This window comes from Bemisia tabaci, chromosome 2, assembly GCF_918797505.1.
Source record: "Bemisia tabaci chromosome 2, PGI_BMITA_v3".
Classification (NCBI taxonomy): domain Eukaryota; kingdom Metazoa; phylum Arthropoda; class Insecta; order Hemiptera; family Aleyrodidae; genus Bemisia; species Bemisia tabaci.
The window spans coordinates 63369018-63390764 of record NC_092794.1 but is presented as its reverse complement, the minus strand read 5'-3'; the positions used below and the strand labels follow the sequence as shown (position 1 = coordinate 63390764).

At 39.4% G+C, this 21747-nt stretch overlaps 1 protein-coding gene and 1 long non-coding RNA gene across 3 annotated transcripts; one reads left to right on the top strand and one right to left on the bottom strand.

The window, feature by feature from the left end:
- The first annotated feature begins 4781 nt into the window (after positions 1–4781).
- LOC109039531 (uncharacterized) lies at positions 4782–20747 on the top strand. Of its 2 annotated transcripts, XM_072296027.1 has the most exons (7): positions 4782–5003; positions 6159–6211; positions 13797–14045; positions 15402–15511; positions 17625–17821; positions 18919–19110; positions 19824–20747. In XM_072296027.1, the coding sequence occupies exons 3-7, from the start codon at positions 13993–13995 to the stop codon at positions 20046–20048; spliced, it is 777 nt and encodes a 258-aa protein (XP_072152128.1). In that variant the 5' UTR covers positions 4782–5003; positions 6159–6211; positions 13797–13992; the 3' UTR covers positions 20049–20747. The 2 variants fall into 2 exon arrangements, with proteins under 2 accessions (XP_072152128.1, XP_018910572.2); XM_019055027.2 differs by lacking the exon at positions 6159–6211.
- LOC140223954 (uncharacterized) lies at positions 10592–12811 on the bottom strand. The gene is made up of 3 exons (XR_011899209.1): positions 12709–12811; positions 11558–11723; positions 10592–11255 (listed from the first exon to the last, which is right to left on the bottom strand). It is a non-coding gene; the product is annotated as an uncharacterized lncRNA (long non-coding RNA).
- Positions 20748–21747: the final 1000 nt, after the last annotated feature.

The following is a 21747-nucleotide window of genomic DNA, read 5'->3' as shown; positions in this document are numbered from 1 at the left end:
TGTAGAATTCTTCTTAAATTTTCAAAGATGTATTTTTCTTGGAAAATTTCTATATATTTTCAAGATTTTCAGTACAGAGGGATATTTTTAGTAACTGCGTTTCATTTTCTTCCGTCGTCAGATGCTAAGAGTCTCCAGTCTGGGCATCCTCGACTTCAATGGCTCATGGCTCAACTCCCTCGCCATAGACAAACGAAGGGGGAATCCAGGGGGGCCTGGCCCTCTTAGAACTGAAAATAGTATCATATGCCCTCTCCCCAAAAATTAAAATTTTTCACATGTTTCGAATGCAACAATTCGCAAGTATTTTGTGCTGAAAGTATAAAAAAAAAAACATAATTATTCCGCAGAAATTGATGGAAAAATTCTTTGTGGAAGCTTCAAAATGCGTCCGATTAGTCGTGTAAATTCTAAAATTTCTCGGGGGATACCCCTCGGACCCTCCCCCCCCCCCCCCCGTGCTTGGGGCCCGGACCTGAAAACTGGTACCAGAGCCCGAGGTGGGATGTGGCGGGCCTGCCCATGGCTTGAAGCGTTAAAATTATTCACGGCCTCTAAAATATTTTTTTTCTCTTTCTTTTTTTGACACCTTGTATTGGCCAATTTCACAATGATTCTCAAAAATATTGAAATTTTAAGTCAAAAAAAGATAGTAGACTATTTCACGCTTATCAGGGTAAAAAACTGACCCCCTGAAATCCTCCGTTGCCTTGAAATTTCGACATTTTAGAGGTCACGGACAGGGCCGGATTTAGGGGGTTGCCACGGCCAATTTTGCAATTTTTTTAAATGAAGGTATAAAAAAAATCGGATTAAGAAAAAAATTACAAACGAGAAAAGGCGACAGAATCTCTCATTTCCTGAGAATTTCTAATTTTGTTGTCTTTCGGTGATATAAGAGACAGCACCTTAAATTAGTCGAGAAAGCTAAGTTAAAAGCTTAAATTAGTCGAGAAGCTAAACACGAAATTTGGTCAGGAGACGTGCGGCGCTGAGAGCAATGCTGACGAGGACTTGAGATGAAAAGGAGAGGCCCTCGACGCGGCGATCGGCATGAAACACATATTAGCGCCTTCAAGACTGCATGAATACTTCACGCATTTCGTCAAACACTGTGCGTCCAGCAGCGGTCGGCCTGAAACGCACAGCGCCTACAAGACTGTAGGAATACTTCACGCATTGCGCCAAACACAGTGCGGTCAGCGCGGCGCGGTGGCAGAAGTTAAAATTATTAAACCACATTTATGTTTGTTCTTTCATAATTCTTTCGTTCATTTCATATAAATGGAAGGCCTTGTCCACACAGATGTAGGTTTACGGAACTTAACTTTCGCGCAAAGTTCCGTGAACTTTTGCCAGTAGTGTTGACGGGGCTATGTGTCCAACACGAGTAAATGCGTCTCATGCACCCCTCCTCTTCCGGCACTTTCACTTGATGGTTTTTATTGATGTTTCAAAACGAGTGAGAAGGGGGCGGCAATACAGGCAAGTAGGTAAATCCGGCCCTGGCCACGGACGAATTTAGCGCTAAAAATTTTGGAGGGTTAGCCATTTTCCGTAAGTTATGGTTCAAAACCGTGACCAAAATTAAGAAAATACTACGATTTCCCCTTAAAATGTAGGGGGACCACAATTTCGACTGGGGGTGCTTTGAGACAAAAAATATTATGAGAGAAAAATGTTTCCCAGCACCAAAAAAGGTTTCACAGCACTCCTCCTGACAGGAAGCAGGAAACGAAATTGTGAAACACTGCAAACAAAATACATTATTTTATCGCGGAGATATTTTGCGGTTGTAAGGTGACTTCTTGTCCAAAACCTACTTATACGGGCTGATTATTGAAATCGATAGACAAAGTGATAGAAAAATAAGACATAGGGAACATGAAGCGATTATATTGGTTGAAAAGGTTGGTTCCCATAGACTAAGGAAAGATATGATGGACTAACAATTGGGTCTCTCGCGATTCGCCGTTGGTTAGTCTGTTATTTACTTCCTTTGTCCACCATCTGCAACCACCAGTAGGATCACTTTATTTTCAGTGTGTCGTCTTTGTCCATCGCTTTGTCTATCAATTTCAATTATCAGTCCGGTGGGGCTGTATTCGAATCTGACTTCTCTACCTTTGAAGTTCATCGCACTATAGCATTCTTTCCTTGCCGTTTGAGCAAGACCAGACCTTTGTGGAGAGCTTGAATAAAAAGTAGCTCGACAGTTTTCATTTGGTCTGTCCTCGCCTTCAACTTTTGTCAATGGTGACGGATGACTGGGCACAACCTCCCCCCCCTCTCCCCCCTCCCCCCTACCCACGGCCTGACCGAGACGAAGTGTCGCAGAGAAAATGAGCGGGGGGAAAGAAAACCTTGATTAGGACTCAAAGTTGCATTAAATTCACGGTTTGAAAGGGGTTTAATGAAAGAGGTGGGAGGCTATATACAAAGCCTCAACGGTTGCGGGGAGGCGGAGGGGGGCGGGACAGTAGATGAATCGGAGGACTCCTAAAACAATAGCAATTCCAAGGAAAATCGGGCCGTGTCCCAAATGAAAGAAATAACTCGTTGTGCATACTCTTTTGAATGAAGGGGGGGGGGGGGGGTGACGTTTGTGATTAAAAATACCGAAGGCATGAGCCAGAGAGAGCTGACGGGATGAGAGTTGACGTGGAAATCTGGAAAAGGCGCACACGCCGGTGAGTGTTGACATGACGGAGGAACTTTTGTTGCCGTTGCCGTAACGAGCTGGGGGCTGCTCCGGCTGTTATGTCGGCGCCTTCAAAGCGCATCTCGGCGAGGAGTGAGAAAATGCCGCTGCAGCTCCGAGCGGAGGCAAATTGATTCCCGTATTCCAATATTGTCGCAACTTCTCTCAAAGTTTTAAGATATTATTTTCATTCCGAGCCAAAGCTCTTCAGATGAAGAATCAACATTCGCCGCTTGGCTGTTCGGAGCAAGGACAATCCGCAAAACTCCGTCGCCTCTTTGACGCAAGAGCTAATCTCCATTTCCCCATGAGCCGCGAAAATCATAGAAATGTTTGGAGCGCAGAGCTCACGGGGTGGGGTGACTGAGGTTCGCCGTTATGTCGGGTTAGCGACGAACTGACTCGATCGAGTCCCATGCTTCAGTATGCATGGATAGCAGAGGACTCTTCACGCCCAATCACGTTTTAAAAGTTAATAATAAAATTGAAAAGAAAAAATGGATATCACGAAGGCTCTTTTAAAGAAATTAGTACGATTATAGAAGTACAGGACCGTTTACTTACGTCGTTTCAAAACAGTGACGTCATTTTAGCCACTTTAGAAGAAAAGCTTAAATTCGCTTACGTCCTTTTTGACAAAAATGATAGGTTCATTTCGCAAAATATCCTCAATCCAAAATACTGGTCAATATAGGTGTAATAAAAACGTCTAAGTCTAGTGCGGGCTGATTATTGAAATTGGTAGACAAAGCTATAGACAAAGACGACAAATAGGATATGGAGGGACTCTATTGGTAGAAGCGGGTGGTTGCATTGGATAAAGGAGGTAGGTAATAGAATAACAAACAGCAATCCACAAGAGACTCAACAGTAAATCCATAATTTTTTTCCTTAGTCTATCGGAACCAACCATTTCAACCATTAGGATCGCTCCATGTATTCTTTGTCTACTGATTTTAGCAATTGGCCCCCGCTTAGATGCGAATAAATGACGAAAAATGTCAAAGTGCGAGATGTATCGGACGTCGATAAATCGATATCTGATGTAGGTACTCATTTTCAATTGCATATCTTTTTTTAAAAAAACAACCTTGATTGACGTATGCTCGCAGTCCATACGCAAAAAAAGAAAAGAAAAGGGGGAAAATTATTAGAAAACTATGCACTAGTGTAGTTAGGCAAGCGCATCTCAGGATTAAAAATCTTTTAAAAATTAATTGAGACGCAGGTCCGTTCCGTATACTGTGATCTCTACGTGTATCAAAGGAGGAGAAGGAAGACAAATATTGCGCATGGTTATAAAAATGACACAGAAAATAAGGAAACAATTTTAGCCAAGCAATACCTCACTCAACAAACGCGGCGGACGTCGATGTCAACGCCTGGCCTGAGTACAACTATTCGTACTCCATGGCAGTCAATGTGGCATAAACATAGGATTGAAGGCGCGATGGCTTTCGTTCACTCGCTCAGGCACAACACAATACCGATATACCATCTGACGGATGATTCTGCTTAACGATTCTGGCAATTTTCATTATGAAATTCGTGTGATTCTTCTATGCCTTTCTAAAAATATTCTCTAAGAATTTCGTATGAACGAGGCCGGTAATTTTTTTTTTTTTTTTTAAATGTAAAGTAGAAGCGGGAACTTGTGAGCATTGTAATCGATTGCTTTTCGTAGTTTCGCCGCCAAAATGTATAGAAACAACAGATGCATAATGCATTTTCAGTGGAACATTCGCTTGTTATACCTAGACTGCCGTGCTAAGGAAAAACGCCGTATGAACATTCGAGAATTACCAAATTTCCTCCGATAAAATGTTTATTCTTGAGGAAAGTTATGAATATTTTTCCGATTAATTTTCAAGAACGTTAGGTAAAATTGCAAACAAAAGTATCTGAAAAATTGTGAGAAAAATATTTAAAGATTTTCCCGAAAATTCGTGATTTACCAAAGGAAATTTGGCAACGCCCAAAGGTTCATGCGGCGTTCTTCTTTAGCACGGTAGTGGAGGGCTTCAAATGCTTGCTGTGTGCATTCCGATGCTATGGAACAAACAGCGAGTTGGCCTCCATGGAAACCGCTGTGTATGGAATTCACCTCCCGCCACGATCTGATGGTGTTTTTATGACCGTGGAAATTGGGGTTTTCTCGGGTGTGCTAACACTTCTCGCTGAACTGGTGATAACGTGTGAGGCCCAACTTCGCGCGTGAGTGAATTTGTGCACCTGTACTAGACCATCAGGCGCACCCATGAGAGTCCGAAAAATTGACGGAAAGAAACCTTTCTGCCGAGTCGTGAGTCAAATACAAATCTAATCTAGCTTTTATTTCATTTTTATTTCTTTCATTGGACGTATTTCTATCAAACGGAATTCTGTGCATTATGACATGAGCCCTGTTATGCATGTATTCTTATGGGTCTCAGGGCTCATGTCTTAATGCACATAGTTCCGTTTGACAGAAATACGTCCAATTTATTTTTTTTCTTTCTAATAACTTAGTTCATTGTTGGTCTCCTTGTGCATGAATTTACAAAGCTATACAACTTAATATGATTAGATGGTAAGGGACATAGCAACATGTAGATATTCACAATAGAAAATTTGCAGGTGTCTGAAATTTCCTGAATTTCAAATTTGAAATGATACTGCCAGGAAAATTGCGGTATGAGGTTATCCTTGGTTTCTAAATTGGACAATAATTGGAGAAAATATGACAAAATAACCTAATCTGCTAAAATACATGTGTTTGAATGGAAAATGCCGCCAGATGACGTCACAAGGCGGGAAATTTTCTCACTTTTACTTAAATCTATTTTTCTCCAATTTCCCATGTCAGAAAAAAATTATGAAAAATACTGCGAACTCAGCTCACGAGGCACTCTCGGATGAAGCAATAAAATTTGTGTGTGCAAATTCTCCATTGAGTAATTCTATTGAGCAAATTTTCATTTGAAAATTGCACTAAGTGTACCTTATGTACCTCGAGGAAATTCATAAATGCATACGCGCGCATTCAGAGACTGCTTCGGCGATCACCTAGAATGAAACCAGAAATGCTCAATACTTTCGGGAAATAATGAGTGTTTCCGGTTCTCACCGGAAGTAACCAGGAATGCTGAAAATTTCCGGCAATTATTCATTTCATATGCCGCAATCACACGCTGAATTCGGCAGCTGAATATGGAAGGCAACAGTCAGCGCTCAATAGCTAAAAATCGAGTTATTTTCATCCAGATGTGTATCAAATCTATTCGAATTGTTCAGAAAAATTTGACATTATCCGATGGTAGCTGAGAATCGTTGCTGAATTGCACGAAGCAATTGCATCGTTGCTTGAAGCAACACGTGCAAAATTCAGGCATCGGGTCGATGACTTTCACATTCAAGCCACATTCAGCTTTCACATTCAGAATGTGATTGCGGCAATAATATGACTTTTGCTTCACAGGAGAGATTGTTCCGGCGATCACCTGATGTAACCGGAAATGCTCAATACCTCCGGTAAAAAGTCACTTCATGATGTGACTTTTGCACCCAACGAAAGATTGCTTCGGCGATCACTTGATGTAACCAGAAATGCTCAATAATTCCGGGAAATATTTGAAATAACCCGGATCGAGAAACATACGGTATATCGATACTTACCCATTTTGACAGAGAAATTCACCGTAATATAGGTGTGGTTTTTTTCAGAGAGAAAATATGGCATTCGATACTGATATTGAAACTGCACTCGAATGCGATATTTTCTCTCTGAAAAAACCACACCTATATTACGTTGAATTTGTTTGTCAGAATTGGTAAGTGAATTCTTTTGTCTCCTGACAACAGAATTACGATCTCAAAAGTCGAGAAAAATGACATGGAACCAATCGATGAGATACATCGCATGTCGTTTTGACAAAAAATATGGCATCCTTCGAATCACGTTGAGTGAAAAGATTCCCAGGTTTTAACATTATTCATTTATTATTTCCATTGTCGCCAGTAGCTATAATCGACAATTCGGAAGAAAAATGGGGAAATACCCTCAGACAAGCTCGTTTCCACACCACCTTGGGAGAGCCCGATCAGGCACTGCTCCCGGAGGTAGAGCTTTCGGCGCGTTTTTTTTAACGTGGTATCGCCAAGAGCCCTAATCCACGGGGGAGGGGGGATGGGAGAGGAAGGGAAAAGTGGGGAGGAAAGGAAGAGGGGAGAGGGAAGGAAGAGAGGAGAGGGAAGGAAGAGGGGAGAGGAAAGGAAGAGAGAAGAGGAAAGGAGGAGAGAAAACAAAATAAAACTCTTACCAACGCTGCCGCAGCTCCATCCACTGCTCCATGTCGTTTTTGACACTGCCAAAAAAAAGCTATGCCCGCGGGAGACGGGAGTAGTGCCCTCCACAATTGGTTAACGTGAAGAATCAAAACGGTATCTTACCTTCGGTTGCGGGAACCAGCAGCAGCAGCAACAACAGCAACACCTGAAACAGAGAATAAAAAAAAGAAAAAAAAGGAAAGAAGAAGAAAAAAATCCCGGTACGATGGCGACCAGCAGCAGCACCTGAAACAGAGAATACAAAAAAAGAGGAAAAAAGAAAAGAAAGAAAAAAAAAATCGACGATCCCGGTACGATGGAACCCAGCAGCAGCACCTGAAACAGAGAATACAAAAAAGAAAAAAAAGAAAAGAAAAAAAAAAAAAAATTCGACGATCCCGGTACGATGGTATCCAGCAGCAGCGACCTCCCCCAACCCCGGCTTCCGGCGTCCAGGTTCCTTTCCCACCTCCTCCCTTTTTTTTTTTTCTTTTTTTTTTCTGTTCGTGGTTTGCTGAGATCCTCCGGGGCGCAACGCCCCGGAGCCGCCGTCGCCGGCAGGGGCACCCGCCGGGACCCCATAAGGGTCCGCTGGGCGCCCCCACCCCCGACCCCCCGCGAGGGGGGTCAAAAGCCCCCCCTTACGGGGGAGCAAAGAGACCCCCCTCGCGGGGGGTCGGGGGCAGGGGACGCCCAACGGACCCACGGGGTCCCGGCGGGCGCCCCTGCCGGCGACGGCGGACCCCGGGACGTAACGCCCCGGAGGATCTCAGCAAGCCAGTCGCAGAAAAAAAAAAAAAAAAAAAAAATCCTACTCCTCCCCCCGTGATCCTATTCCGCGGCCCCTCCCCCCTTAGGAACCCTACTCCGCGATCCTACATGAATCCCACGGACCCCCCCCCCCCTCTCCCCGGGAAACCCTCCCCATAGGAAACCCTATTCCGCGACCCCGCAACGAACCCCACGGACCCCCCCTATCCCCGGGAGCCTCCCCTGGGAAACCTTACACCGCGATCCTTCCCAACCCCTCGGACCCCCCTTTCCCCGGGAACCTCCTCCCTTAGCGAGCCACCCCCCTCCCCCAGAGCCCGTTTCTTCAGCAGCTGCTTCTGGAACAAACAAAAACATCAAGAATCATTAGTGTGATTTGTAACAGGGGACAAGACTGGCTACTGGACTTCTAATTATTAGGCTCTCAGAATAGTTAAGACATTTTTCCATCATCATTCATTAGAGACATATTTATCCTGAAAGGAATCATGTAGATGGGTTTCGCATGAAGTTCGAAGCATGAAACATAGTTCCTTTTAGCATAAATATGTTCAGTACTCTCTTGTCAAAATTTTTGTCAGGGCAACATGCCATAATTGGACGTATTTCTGTCAAACGGAACTATGTGCATTAAGACATGAGCCCTGAGACCCATAAGCATATGTGCATAACAGGGCTCACGTCATAATGCACATAGTTCCGTTTGATAGAAATACGTCTAATTAATGAAATTTACGTCTTTATATTTTCCCAAAATTTAATTTGAATTGCAGTTTCATACTAGCTTCTAGCTTCAACTACAATTATGCATTCAGTGGTAGTAACTCAACTGCATAACGCAAAAAAATAACTTTTCTGGTTCTTTTAAAAAAGAACTTTCTTTACTTCAGTATTATTATACTCCTGTGTAAAATTTGTGGACTAGGTATATGTGTTTTTTACAATACAGAATGATAAATAGGAAAGATAATTCTTTTTTGCGTTATGCAGTTTACTTACTTTCAATTGGATGCAATATTGTTTGTTAGTAGGTAATACATGAGAACTATACGCAGAGCTGGAAGGAAATGTAAATAGTTTTAAAAAAAACTGCATATGACATGTAAATATTTTTTAAAAAAACTGCATATGCAATTTTACACAACAAATACACATTCTGGAGGGCACTACTTCCGTTCTCCGTGCGGAACATTTTCTTCGTTTCTTGCAGACCTGAAACAAACTAAGAATAAAAAAAAAAAATGATTAGTTGGAGCTTAACCTAATTTGAAAAATGGAAACATTAGAGAGAAAATTTCATTGTTGATGTCAAATTTACTCGTCGAATTCGACAGTTTCCAATATTCTCTGATGTGATATTGATCAATTATGTGAAGTTGAATGCAATTTTTCTATATTTTTGTCATGTTTTCTTTTTTCTTCGCTATATTGATTCCATGAGCAATCAATGACCTGAAACATGGACCTGAGGAATTTTAATACAGTTTTATATAGTTTTATATAGTTATGCCAAAATCTCAGTTAATTTAATACCATTGATGATAATTTACAATTTAAGAAAATCTGTTCAATTACAAAATTTTCGCATCTCTTATGCTGTCGTGCTAAGGAATAACACCGTATGAACATTCGAGAGTTGCCAAATTTCCCCAAATAAAACGTATATTTCTGAGGAAAGATATGAATATATTTCCTCGAACTTTTCAGGAATTTTTGGTGAAATTGCGAACAAAATTATCTGTAAGATTCAAAGAAAAATATTCATAAATTTACCGAGAAATTCGTGTTTTATCGCAGGAAATTTGGCAACGTCTGAAGGTTCATACGGCGTTTTTATTCAGTACGGTATTATGAAGGGGCACATAGCTTTTTAAAGGCGATGAGTGACATCGTCGGCCACATTGATGCACACCGTGGTTTTAAGCATTTTGGTTCCACAATTCACTGAAAAAGGATTGCAGCGGTTGGCGATCAGCATTCACATTGTGAAGGAGCATTTTTGGTAGACCTGAAACAAAGTAAGAATAAAAAAAGGAATGATTAGTCAACGCTTAACTTAACTTGAAAATAAAAACAAGGTGATTCGGTGGACGCCATATTTTGTGTCAGAATGTCATGCAATATATCGCATCGATCGGTTCCATTTTTTCAGCTACTTGTCATTTTTCTCGAATTTTGAGATCGCAATTTTGTTGCCCGGAGACTAAGGAATTCACTTACCAATTTTCACAGACAAATTCAACGTATTAAGGGCGTGGTTTTTTTAGAGGAAAAATATCGCATTCGACACTGATATCGAAACCGCATTCGAATGCGATATTTTTCCTCTGAAAAAACCAATACGTTGAATTTGGTTTTCAAAATTAATATGTGAATTCTTTAGCCTCCTGGCAACAGAATTGCGATCTCAAAATATTAGAAAAATGACGATTAGCTGAAAAAATGAGGCCAATCGATGCGATATATAGCATGGCGTTCTGACATAAAATATGGCGTCTATCGAATCACCATTTCGGAGGCCATTTTTTGTGTCAGAGCGATGTGCGATATATCACATCGATTTGTTCCATAATTTCAGCTACTTGTCATTTTTTTCCAATTTTGAGATCGCACTTCTGTTGTCATGAGACTTAAGAGCTCATGTACCAAATTTGACAAAGAAATTCAACGTAATAAAGGCGTAATTTTTTTAGAGGAAAAATATAGCATTCGATACTGATATCGAAACTGCACTCGAATGCTGTATTTTTCCTCTAAAAAAAACCAAGTCAGTTCATTACGTTGAATTTCTTTGTCAAATTTGGTACATGAGTTCTTAAGTCTCATGACAACAGAAGTGCGATCTCAAAATTCGAGAAAAATGACAAGTAGCTGAAATTATGGAAAAAATCGATGCGATATATCGCACATCGCTCTGACACAAAAAATGGCCTCCATAGAATCACCTTAAGCGAAAAAATTGTTTTGTTCACTCTGAATGGCCTCGTCATGCAAAATTGATACTTTCTAAAAGTACTGCAATCATCTAGTAGTAAAAAATCTGTAATTCATTGATATCATTCGGAAAATAGTGCAATTTTGTTCTCTACTTTTGTAATTTGTTCTTCAGCCATTGATTTCATGAGCAATTATTCAGTGTATTCTTTAGTTGTAGATTAATTAAAGCTGTACGGGTACTTTCTGGTGAATCCCACCAACATTTCTGTTAATTTTTACAACACTAAAAATAATTGAAAATTTAAAAAGGTCCATCCACATACAAAATTTTAACGTCCTATTGTAAAGGAGTACCATTAAAGTGAGACTGAAAGTTACATAGCAATGAGGCGAGTTTCTTCGTCATTCAGATTGATGCCCAACACCGTGATTCAACTATATTGGTACCTTTAAATCACAGATTTTCCTCGATGGTAGGACTGGGTGGACAATAATAAAAAATGAAGTGAAACAGCTTTCATTATGCTCGTTTTTTGCCGATCTGAAAAAATAAACAAAAGTAAATTAGTTCAGGTAAATAGAGTAAAATAAATTAGTAAAATGAAATGAAGTTGAACAGTTTTCAAAGTGCTCGTCTCCTACCAGTCGGTAAAAGAGCAAAATCAATATGAGGTATTCAAAACAAAAAACCAATATAAAACAATGTGAAACTGTTTTCACTGTGTTCGTTTCTTGCCGACCTGAAAAAGAACAAAAAGGAAGACTAATATAATTAACATGGAGATGAACATTAGCATGATATTTGAGAGAAAAATAAAAATACTGCAAAGCAATTTTACTTACGATTAATACGCTGAAAGGAGCTTCCACTCTGACCCTGTCTTTTGTCAATTAGGAAGTTAGTATGAAGCGTTTAAAGAGGAGGAAAAAATCCAATTCAAGAAAGTATAAGTTGAAACCTTTGCACACGGTGCTGGAAGCGCTTTCACAGACTTAGTTTCTTGCCGATCTGAAAAAAAAAGAAAAATCAAGAGAGCAAAGCTAGTGAAGGAACATTTAATGTAAATTGGACGTGCTTCTGCGAAACGGAGCTATGTGTATTGTGAGCCCTGTTATGCATATATTCTTATGAGTCTCAGGGCTCATGTCTTAATGCACATACCTCCATTTGGCAGAAATTCGTCCAATTAACAGTGCAGCTCATGCGCAAATCTTTTATTATTTATTAAAAATTTAGCAGGAAGTAGTATATAGATGGCCGATTGTGACGTTTCAAATCGTTGTTCATGTCTATTTTTTTTTTTTTTTTTGCAAAAACCAATCAGCAATTTTTCATGAAATTTTTGAGAATTGTCTTCTCTTTTTTGGAAATATTCATGGAGAATGAATGGAAGATGCGTCGGCTAATTTTCTCGGAGAAAGTATAACACTATTGAATATTTAGAAATTTTCAAACGATGTAATAGTGTATTCATTAACTACAGCCAATTAATCTGATGTCATTCTCAATGCAAAACAATGACCTGAAAAAACATCACTATCAGTCTAGAAAAATTGGAAAAATAATATGAATCATTGTTGATTTCATTGATATTTTCTTTCTTTAAAGAATAAAAGTAATTCATAATACTGGTAAGTAAGTGACTCATAATATTTTGAAATAGGCACGACCGTGAAATAGGAAAGGAAAATAATAGGATGAACCTGATACAATTTAAACTTTAAAAACGAAATATTCAAGGATAATTTACGATAACTTAGATACGTTTTACGTTTTCAAAAGTAGAGATATGAAAATAGAGAAATTACATTTCAAAATTTGAAAAATAAAAATTTCAAAATTTCAAAAATAAAATATTTAAGGATTAAAAATGTTAAGACTCAAAAGTGGGAAAATAACAAAAATAAATTTGAAAATTTGAAAAATGAAAAGTATACAGTTTAAATATAATGAGGATGTAAGGTATGATAAAGCTATTATCTGCTATACTCACATACTAGGAGCTTAACTCATGTTGCGATTCCGCTTGCTAATTGCACTGCACCACTAAACCACTGCACCACTAATCCACTGCACCACTAATCCAATGCACCACTTACCACTGCACCACTAACCGCTGACCCACTAACCCACAGACCTGATCACCCATTGGGCCACTTCGCTCTCTGATCCACACTGATTGAACTTTAGGAGTGGGGTTGCTCTTTTATAAGCTCAGTGAGTAGCCACCACAAGCAACCCCCCAACCTCTCCCCCCCCCCCCTCTACTGACCACTCTTGCAATGAGGATGTCATTTAGAAACTATTTCCTTGTTTTCCATTGTCGGGAAATCCGAAATTTTTGGAACAAAGGAAGGAAGGGAAATTCCTTCGTAAACACCATTAGCCAGGAGTGCGCAAGAGCCTTTTGTTTTTTTGAGACGACGGCACCTCACGTGTCCAAAACAATGAAAGGGAACTGCCCTGCGATTATTTTCTTTTCGGTTCATCATATCCCCGTGCTATCAGGGAGAAGAACGCCGTATGAACATTCAAGCGTTGCCAAACATTCCTCTATAAAATACCAATTTATTTTTTAGAAAAGCTACGGATATTTTTCCTTGAAATATTCAGGTGTAGCGTTATTTTACGATCATAGGTGGATCCAGAGGGGGGGGGGGGGGGGGTAGGAGTTCTACGCACCATCCCCGTCCGCTCGATTGTAGTGATATTAAAATTAATGACTGACTCAAGTACGTCTAGAAGACACGATCGTCACACTGAACATTCGATGCGGTGCGACGGTCGTGACCAATTTTAAACAAAAACGGCGGGTGTCCTCAAAAGCAATGATGTACAATATCGAAAGTTGGTAAACTTTATATACTAACTTTTTTACTTACTTTTATACTAACGAAGAAAAAAAACACTTAGAATGAACAAAACATGACAAACAATGAACAAAATGAAACACTAAGAAGATGCGTTCGCATCTCCAACCAGCCTGGTTGCTTTTATACTAACTTAACTTACTTTTTTTATTATAATTTTTTTTTTTATAAATTTTCATAATTAAATTTTTCCTTGTTATAAATTTTCCAGAGAGAACTGAGGATGACCCAAGAGATTCGGGAATGTTTAGGCGAGGAGCGATTCTCAAAAGTTGCCTCTATTCTTCAGCTTCCTGTCGACGTCACCAGTATGTGTTCCGAGGAGGCAGAAGAAAAACCAATTGCTTCGAGTGCAGCATCAAAAACATCATTCATTTCTTGTGTTTTGCCGGAGCAGAAAATCCTGTATGCGAAAAAACGACGATGCGTTCTTATTGCCAACAGTCCAACACCAAATAAAGTAAGAGCTACAAAGACAAATTGGACTGCATTTTGCAATTTGGAACTATAAATTCTGGCTCATCTGAAAAAACACTTATATGCATAGGGAAACTAATGGCACTTACGTTTTACGGCACTAACGTGTTTTTAAACCGGGCCGGAATTTATAGTTCTTAATTGCAAAATGCAGTCCAATTTTGATGAAGAAATTCCTTAAATTGAAAAGCCTCAAGTTCGAACACGATGTCTGTGAATCTTAGAAAAACATGTACTTCGATTACGACGTTACCATCTTCTTGACGGTTTTATTTTGTCATTGTTTGTTTTTACACGCATGTTGGGGAAGGAGAAAAGAGGGGGATTGAAAAAAAAGAAAGAAAAAAAGAAAGAAAATGCTGCAACAAATTGGGAAGGAAACAACTCACAAGTGCTCGTATCATGCATCGGAGGTTTGATTAATTGGGTCTCACCGAGTAGGCAACAAAACTTGACGCATGGATGTGCTCGTTGCATCACAACGGATTGAAGGCAATTTATACGCTCTGTTTCGGTATCCTAGTTCATTTGTTACACTTTCGGTTCGGACGCACGGCGTTTAATGAAAATCAGGAAGGTGCATTTCAACGTTGCAAATTTTGTTTTATAATGTATTTTTTGAAATACTACTCAACGTCATTTCTTAAAAGTTTTTGTGAATCTTTCGTCTTTTTAGCAAGAACATTCCTGTGAGATTTCACAGAGAAGTTCTAAGTAGACCGTTTAATTCAAAGAATGCCAATTGATGAAAATTTGATAATGAAGGAATAATTGGTTGATGGGCTCATTTGCAACGTTGCAAAGTATCACCTGATAACTTATATCTATGTTCATTTACGTGCCTTGCATGATAAATTTAAGGGAATTCCGTCAATGAATCAAAGAGAGTCATCAAGAATAAAAGAAAAATAAAGCATTACACATCATCCTGACACCACCATCATTTCAACGTAGCAAATTTTGTTCTATAATATATTTTTTGAAATACTACTCAACGTCATTTCTTAAAAGTTTTTGTGAATCTTTCAGCTTTTCAGCAGGAACATTCCTGTGAGATTTCACAGAGAAGTTCTAAGAAGACATAGTTTAATTCAAAAAATGCAATTGGATGAAAATAAAAGAATTGGTAGGTGGGCTCATTTACAACATTGCGAAGTATCACCTGATAACTTATATCTATGTTCATTTATGTGCCTTGCATGATAAATTTAAGGGAATTCCGTCAATAAATCAAAGAGATTCATCAAGAATAAAAGAAAAGAAAGAGCATTACGCATCATCCTGACCATCTTGCACACCATCGTTGCCGTCTTTTATTCAACGAAATACTTTTTTCAAGTTTCAGGAGTTCTTTCCTGTTATTTGACAAAAAAATTCTAAGCCTGACACAACCTCGAGAATATCGAAGTCTTCTTCCGGAAGCCGCTTTCTATTCCCGCCAACTCCTCGGTAAGATGAAGTTCCATGTACAGGATCACAAAACGTCGTCTCCTGGACGAAAGAACGTAACTCCATTTTAAAGTTGCCAAATTTCCCCTCAAAAATTGCCTATTAATCAAGAGAATCTTGGGCATTTCTGACTGAAAATTTCCCTGATTTTTCTCTAGATTCCAAGCAAAAAACAGACCAATTTATGATGAAAATTGCTTACGTACATTTTTGTAAAATAAATTAATTGTTCGAGTCAATTTGGCAACCTTGGAATGGAATTACGTTCCTTCGTGCTGGAAACGGCGAAAAGATGCACTATTTATGCGTATTAGGGTTAACGCAAAATAAGAGCACCCACTTTTGAGGTGCGATAGAAGATCTGCCATCCTGAACTGAAGACAACTGATCTTCTGTCACACTATAAAAGTGGGTATACTTTAAATCGTGGACTTGACCGTGCTGTAATGTCAATAATCAGGATATCGAGAATTGATCAAGTAGAGAAGATGGGGGTGCTTTACATGGAGGAGTGCTTTATGACTGTTTTGGAACAAAAAAAGTCAACAAATTATAAACCGAATCGGAATTACTGCGGTTTAAAGTTCGTTCTTCAAATTTTGAGAGAAAGCTACTTGAAATCCTAACTCTGCATGCTCTAGGTAGGATATTTCTGGATAGTGCTGAAACTTAACATCTTCTATTGAGAAAAATGAACTGAAGTACTACAGCTTATTTTAATCAGAATATCAGATTGGCATTTCAGTAAAAATTTCAATATTAGATTTTTCGACAAACTCAAGATAAATGACTTCACTGAAAATGTTGCCTGTTCGGAATAAGGTTCCTTTTCTCGGAAACATTCATAATTGAGGAGATTGGAGGACAAGGCGCATAAGTGCAGTTTTTGAAAAAATTGAGATATTCATGAACTCAACTTTTACTAGTTAGAAAGTATATTCTGTGAGAAATTCACGACTAAAATCCAACTTTAAAGCATCAAAAAGTGAGTTTAAACCTTCTTTTCGCCATAAGGCTCCGTGTAATTTAGAAACTTTAATCACGCATTCCTTTAAATAGCAAAAACTACACTCATGTGCTTTGCCCTCCAAGCCCCTCAATTATGAAAAAAAATTATAGGAGCACAAAGGGCTCACCAATAAAGCATGTCTCGTCACCTTTCGACCGAAGTATGACACGCGCCATGCGACGTTTAAACATTTCCGCCGCCATTTTATTTTTTACAGAGAAATTGATCAACGAAGCTGTCCGAAAATTTCACTGAATTTCTTTTGTACTGCCGAAATTCAGTAAAAATTTTCAAACAGATTCAAACAAGAATTTCTCTGTAAAAAATAAAATCTCGGCGGAAATTTTGCGACGTCGCATTGCGCCTGTGATACTTTGACCGGGAGGTGACAGTCTCGGTTTATTTCCGTAAAAATGATTTGCTACGGGTTCCATCTATGTGGATCAGTGTTCGAAACTATCTATGGAGTTTCAGGAGCCATGTGACGCGTCAAGTTCGATTTTTAGGGAAAGAGAAAGAAGAAGAATTTGAAGATTTTTTAGGGGCCAAATTGACTTTTTGCTTGTGTATCACGGCGCATTTAGTGACAAGTTAAACGCAAGATGTTTTAGTTACAGAACTAGTAGCTGTTACTTGGGGGAAATTTCGAAAAATCACCAAACAGAAAAACTAGAATTTTCCTTTTTTTTGGGGGGGGGGGAGGCAATTTTAAGGGGCCACGGTGGCGCAGAGCCTTCATTTTTTAGGCGCCATGACCGATTTTTTTAGGCGCATTTGGCGCGTTGGCGCCTGTGAGTTCCGAACACTGAGGATAAACGAAGACTTATCATCAATAACGTGCTAAGTGCCAAAAAATGGAAAACGGAGTTAGCACTGGAAATGCATGCTATGTGCCATCGACAACATAGGGTAAAGCGTACTAAGTGCCATTGCAACGATTTGCAACGAAGTCCAATGGCACTTAGCACGCTTTGCCCTATGTTGTCAATGGCGCATAGCATGCATTTCCAGTGCTAACTCCGTTTTCCATTTTTTGGCACTTAGCACGTTATTGATGATAAGTCTTCAACTATTTTGCGCAAACACGTCCGATTCATACTTTAGAGCACCTCTGTTGTCTATGCATCATGGACAGCGCTACATCTTTCACGGGCCTGCCGAGGAACCAGTGTAACCCGTACTTGAGATTCATCCGCCAGCCCCCGGAAAAAGCCAACATTTGGAAACCCCCAGAAGTCATCACGGAGCAAGCCGTTCTCAAAATGCCTCTGATGGAACGGGGATTATACGTTTCAAACATGGTGAGCTCCGACGTCATCAAAATATATATCATGAGGGGAGGAGGGGCGATAAATTATTTTCAACACAATACCGTGTATCAACGAACACGGATGGGGGAGGGAGATCAAGTTAACGCTAAGTCATGTGAGTACGATGACTTACATTACGTCGCTCTGCTGGCGTAAAGGCTTACCTTGATTTCCGCATGAGCCCCAGAAAGCATGGCTTTATATGACAGTGGCGTTGCGTGAATTGCGATATATCGATTGTTATGCCATTTAAACCTACGGTAAAGAATCGATTAGTAAGGTATTCGCTGCGAACACTCTGTGTATCGATCCTTTTCCATGGTTTAAATGGCATAACAATCGATATATCGCAAAGCACGCGACGCCACTGTTATATGTAAGACAGGGCTCACGTCAAAATTGAGACACGTCCTTACGTCACAAGGGCGCGCGCCGATTATTCGCAGTGCGCGGGAAAATGCGGAATGTCAGACACTGAGGTTTACCGTCTAATGTATATTTAAAAGGCTGCATACGCATCGATAACAGTGGCGTGGCGTGAATGATCGATTATCGAAATTTCCCTATTTGAATCCGTGGTAAAGAATCGATTATCAAGGTGTTCGCTGCAAACACCCTGTTAATCGATCCTTTTCCATCGGTTTAAATGACAGATCAATCGATATATCGCAAAACACGCCACACCACTGATCGATAACTGGAGTCGGAAAATGCGAAAGTACCTCCGCGATTGTGACCTTACGAATCTCCGCTCTTTATATACACTTTTCGAAAAGGAAAAAATATGTAATTTTTTTATTGAAATTTTTTGGTTTGGAAGAACAATATGAATATTTTTCCTTGAAATTTTCAGACTTTTAGATCAAATTTTGAGCAAAATCCTTCGAGAAATCGGAGGAGAAATATTCACAAATTTTCCTATGAATTCGTTGTTTTTCGAAGGAAATATGGCAACGCCTGATGGCTCATACGGCGTTCTTTCTTGGCATGGCAGTATGGTCGACCAATACGCTTCTCGCCTCAGGGGTTATGCGCTACACGTTACTGTTATAATTTTGTGTTATGTAGCACGATGACGACTGTTTCAGATTGCGTCCAAGTTCTGCGCCTGGTTAAGATCACTCGGGACCGACAATAGCACGAGTAGTATCAATGAAGAGGTTTTGAAGGAACTCTTCGAGATTCAGCTCGAAAATCCTACCTCAACGGGCATTGAAACGAGGATCAAAGAATTGCCGTTCCTACCCGATGTCATTTCCGACGCCGAAAACATCCCACAGGTACTCTTTGATGCCTTTTGAGCAAAATCTCAATTTTCTTGATTCTTTTGAGCCTGCCTTTAAACACATTAAGGTGATTCGATGGACGCCATATTTTGTGTCAAAACGACATGCGATATATCTCACCATTGTCTCTATTTTTTCAGCTACTCGTCATTTTTCTTCAATTTTGAGATCGCAATTCTGTTGTCAGGAGACTAACAATTCACTTACCAATTTTGACAAACAAATTCAACGTAATATAGGTGTAGTTTTTTCAGAGAGAAAATATCGCATTCGAGTGCAGTGTCAATATAGTATCGAATGCGATATTTTCTCTCTGAAAAAACCACACCTATATTACGTTGAATTTGTTTGTCAAAATTGGTAAGTGAGTTGTTTAGTCTCCTGACAACAGAATTGCAATCTCAAAATTCGAAAAAATGACAAGTAGCCGAGAAAATGGAACTAATTGATGCGATACATCGCATGTCGTTCTGACACAAATTATGGCGTCCATCGAATCACCTTAAAAGAAAAATCTACATCTAAATTCTTACTTAAAAATTAATCTTGTCCTGAAAAAGGAGGAGTCATTCTTTCTAGTATGAAAAAAGGCGGACATTATGTAGACCGTTGGAATGCTTTTCCAAATCACCCAACGTAGATACATCCTCTACGACTTAAATGGTTGTTATTTAACTGTAAAATGTATGACACGGTTGTTTTTACAGAGGTCCTTCCGCGCTCTTCATCGGCTGAATATTTTGATGGACGCAAAAACTGTTGGAAAGTCCATTGATAGACCCAAAGTCTCAGCAGGAAGCACCAAGAAAGGATGGAAGTTTTCAAAAAGCCAAGCGAAGAAGAAGTATACTCCCTCCGGGATTGTACCGGAAGACATCGCAAAATTTGAATATAAGTTTTTTGATGATCCACCAATTCAACCGGAATGTTGAAAATATGAAACAAGTCTCTCGAAACTGAAGTAACGAAAAGGACGGCTTTTCAGGATCTATTTTATCTTATGAGACTGAGGGTCATTTGCTCCATTTTTTTAAAAAAAATTCCAACGTAACATTTTTATTGTAGTTTTTATTGACTTTTTTATTGACTTTCGTCTCCTTCCGGTCAAAGTATCACAAGCGCCATGCGACGTTCAAAAATTTCCGCCGCCATTTTATTTTTTTATAAAGAACTTGTTCAACAAAGCTGTCCGAAAATTTCACTGAATTTTCTTTGTGCTGTCGATGAAATTCAGTGAAATTTTCGGACAGCTCCGTTGAACAATTTCTTTGTAAAAGAATAAAATAGCGGCGGAAATGTTTTAACGGCGCATGGCACTTGTGCTACTTTGGCCGAAAGGTGACAATTTAACAAAGTAGATGAGTGAAAACTCAGTATGGGAAAGTCAAGTATCCGCGAGCACACTTTCTTTCTGCAACTTTGCCGCAAATATTAATTAGCGTTTTTGCCAATGAATTTTCGCCAATCATAATAGTTGGCAACACTGTTAATTACAAAATATACGGGCAGTAATTATTTCATGCAATATGATGCGTCTCAATTATTTTAAATCAGAAGATTTAAATGCAAGTGAAATGGGAAATTGACAAAAAAGTAAGGTCTAATTAAAATCAGGTAATATACTCCTGCAAAAAGTAGCCTCTGTTTTATTCATTTAATTGTCCAATATCATTAAAGCCCCGTGCCTCTAATGTTTTAAATGAAGAATTTTCTCAGACTTTTGATTCTTTGCGATGGTTTAAAACTCGGATTTTTTCAAACTAATGAAAGGAAAACCACAAATCCGAATTTAATTTTGATTTAGTTTTTAATTTTGATGTTGAGACTGCGCACACATACAATGAAGTTTTCCAACAGGGGATCACCTCGTGATTTCAAAGCCGAATCCTGGATTCAGTTCGGTAGGGGGAGGAGGAAAAAACCTTGAGACACATCATTCAACATGCCGACACGATAAATGCAGCGACATAACTCATTCCGTCATTGCGAAGCGCAACAATTGAAGGCGCTCCGGCGTTTTTAATAGCAACGCCTGGATACAACTATTCGTGTTCAAGGGACGTCCGTATTGCATATACACGAGATTGCAGGCGACTCGGCTTTCTCAATTGGAACACTTGGCGGCAACTATTCATTCGTCCCTAGGGGATGTTTGTGTTGTAACTTTAATTGCGTTGACTATATAAGATACCTCGAAAACTAACAGAGTTGCTGCAGCGTTGGCCAATAGTGTGATTTCCGAAAACGTTATCGCCATAAAAGTCAATCGCTGATGAGTGATTTACGGAATTCAATGATTGTGCGGAAACGTTACCGGTGGAAAATTTTGCGGATAAGTTTTGAGACCCTTAATGGCACATTTGTTCGAAAGTCAAGTGTACGATCCCTTTACACCACCCGCAAAATGATTCGTCCGCGGAATAGAACATTCATTAGGTGCGAGTGTATGTTGGGAAAGTATGTAAATGTAGGTATACATTTTGCATAGTAGTTATCTCTAATTTAACAAATCGCATTTTAAATTTCTTTAGTTTCACAGGAATGGAACGGATGATTTTCGGTATGGGTTGCTTTTTCCTTCTCTGTTTCATCCCTTTTCCGAATTGCGTATTCATGAGTCTTGACTCCAAG

Bases quoted from the DNA above. Each gene is read 5' to 3' on its own strand.
- LOC109039531 (XM_019055027.2), top strand. From the start codon at position 13,993: ATGCGAAAAAACGACGATGCGTTCTTATTGCCAACAGTCCAACACCAA. The intron at 15,512-17,624 runs GTAAGATGAAGT...TTCATACTTTAG, and splicing joins CTATTCCCGCCAACTCCTCG to AGCACCTCTGTTGTCTATGC. The intron at 17,822-18,918 runs GTGAGCTCCGAC...CGACTGTTTCAG, and splicing joins GATTATACGTTTCAAACATG to ATTGCGTCCAAGTTCTGCGC.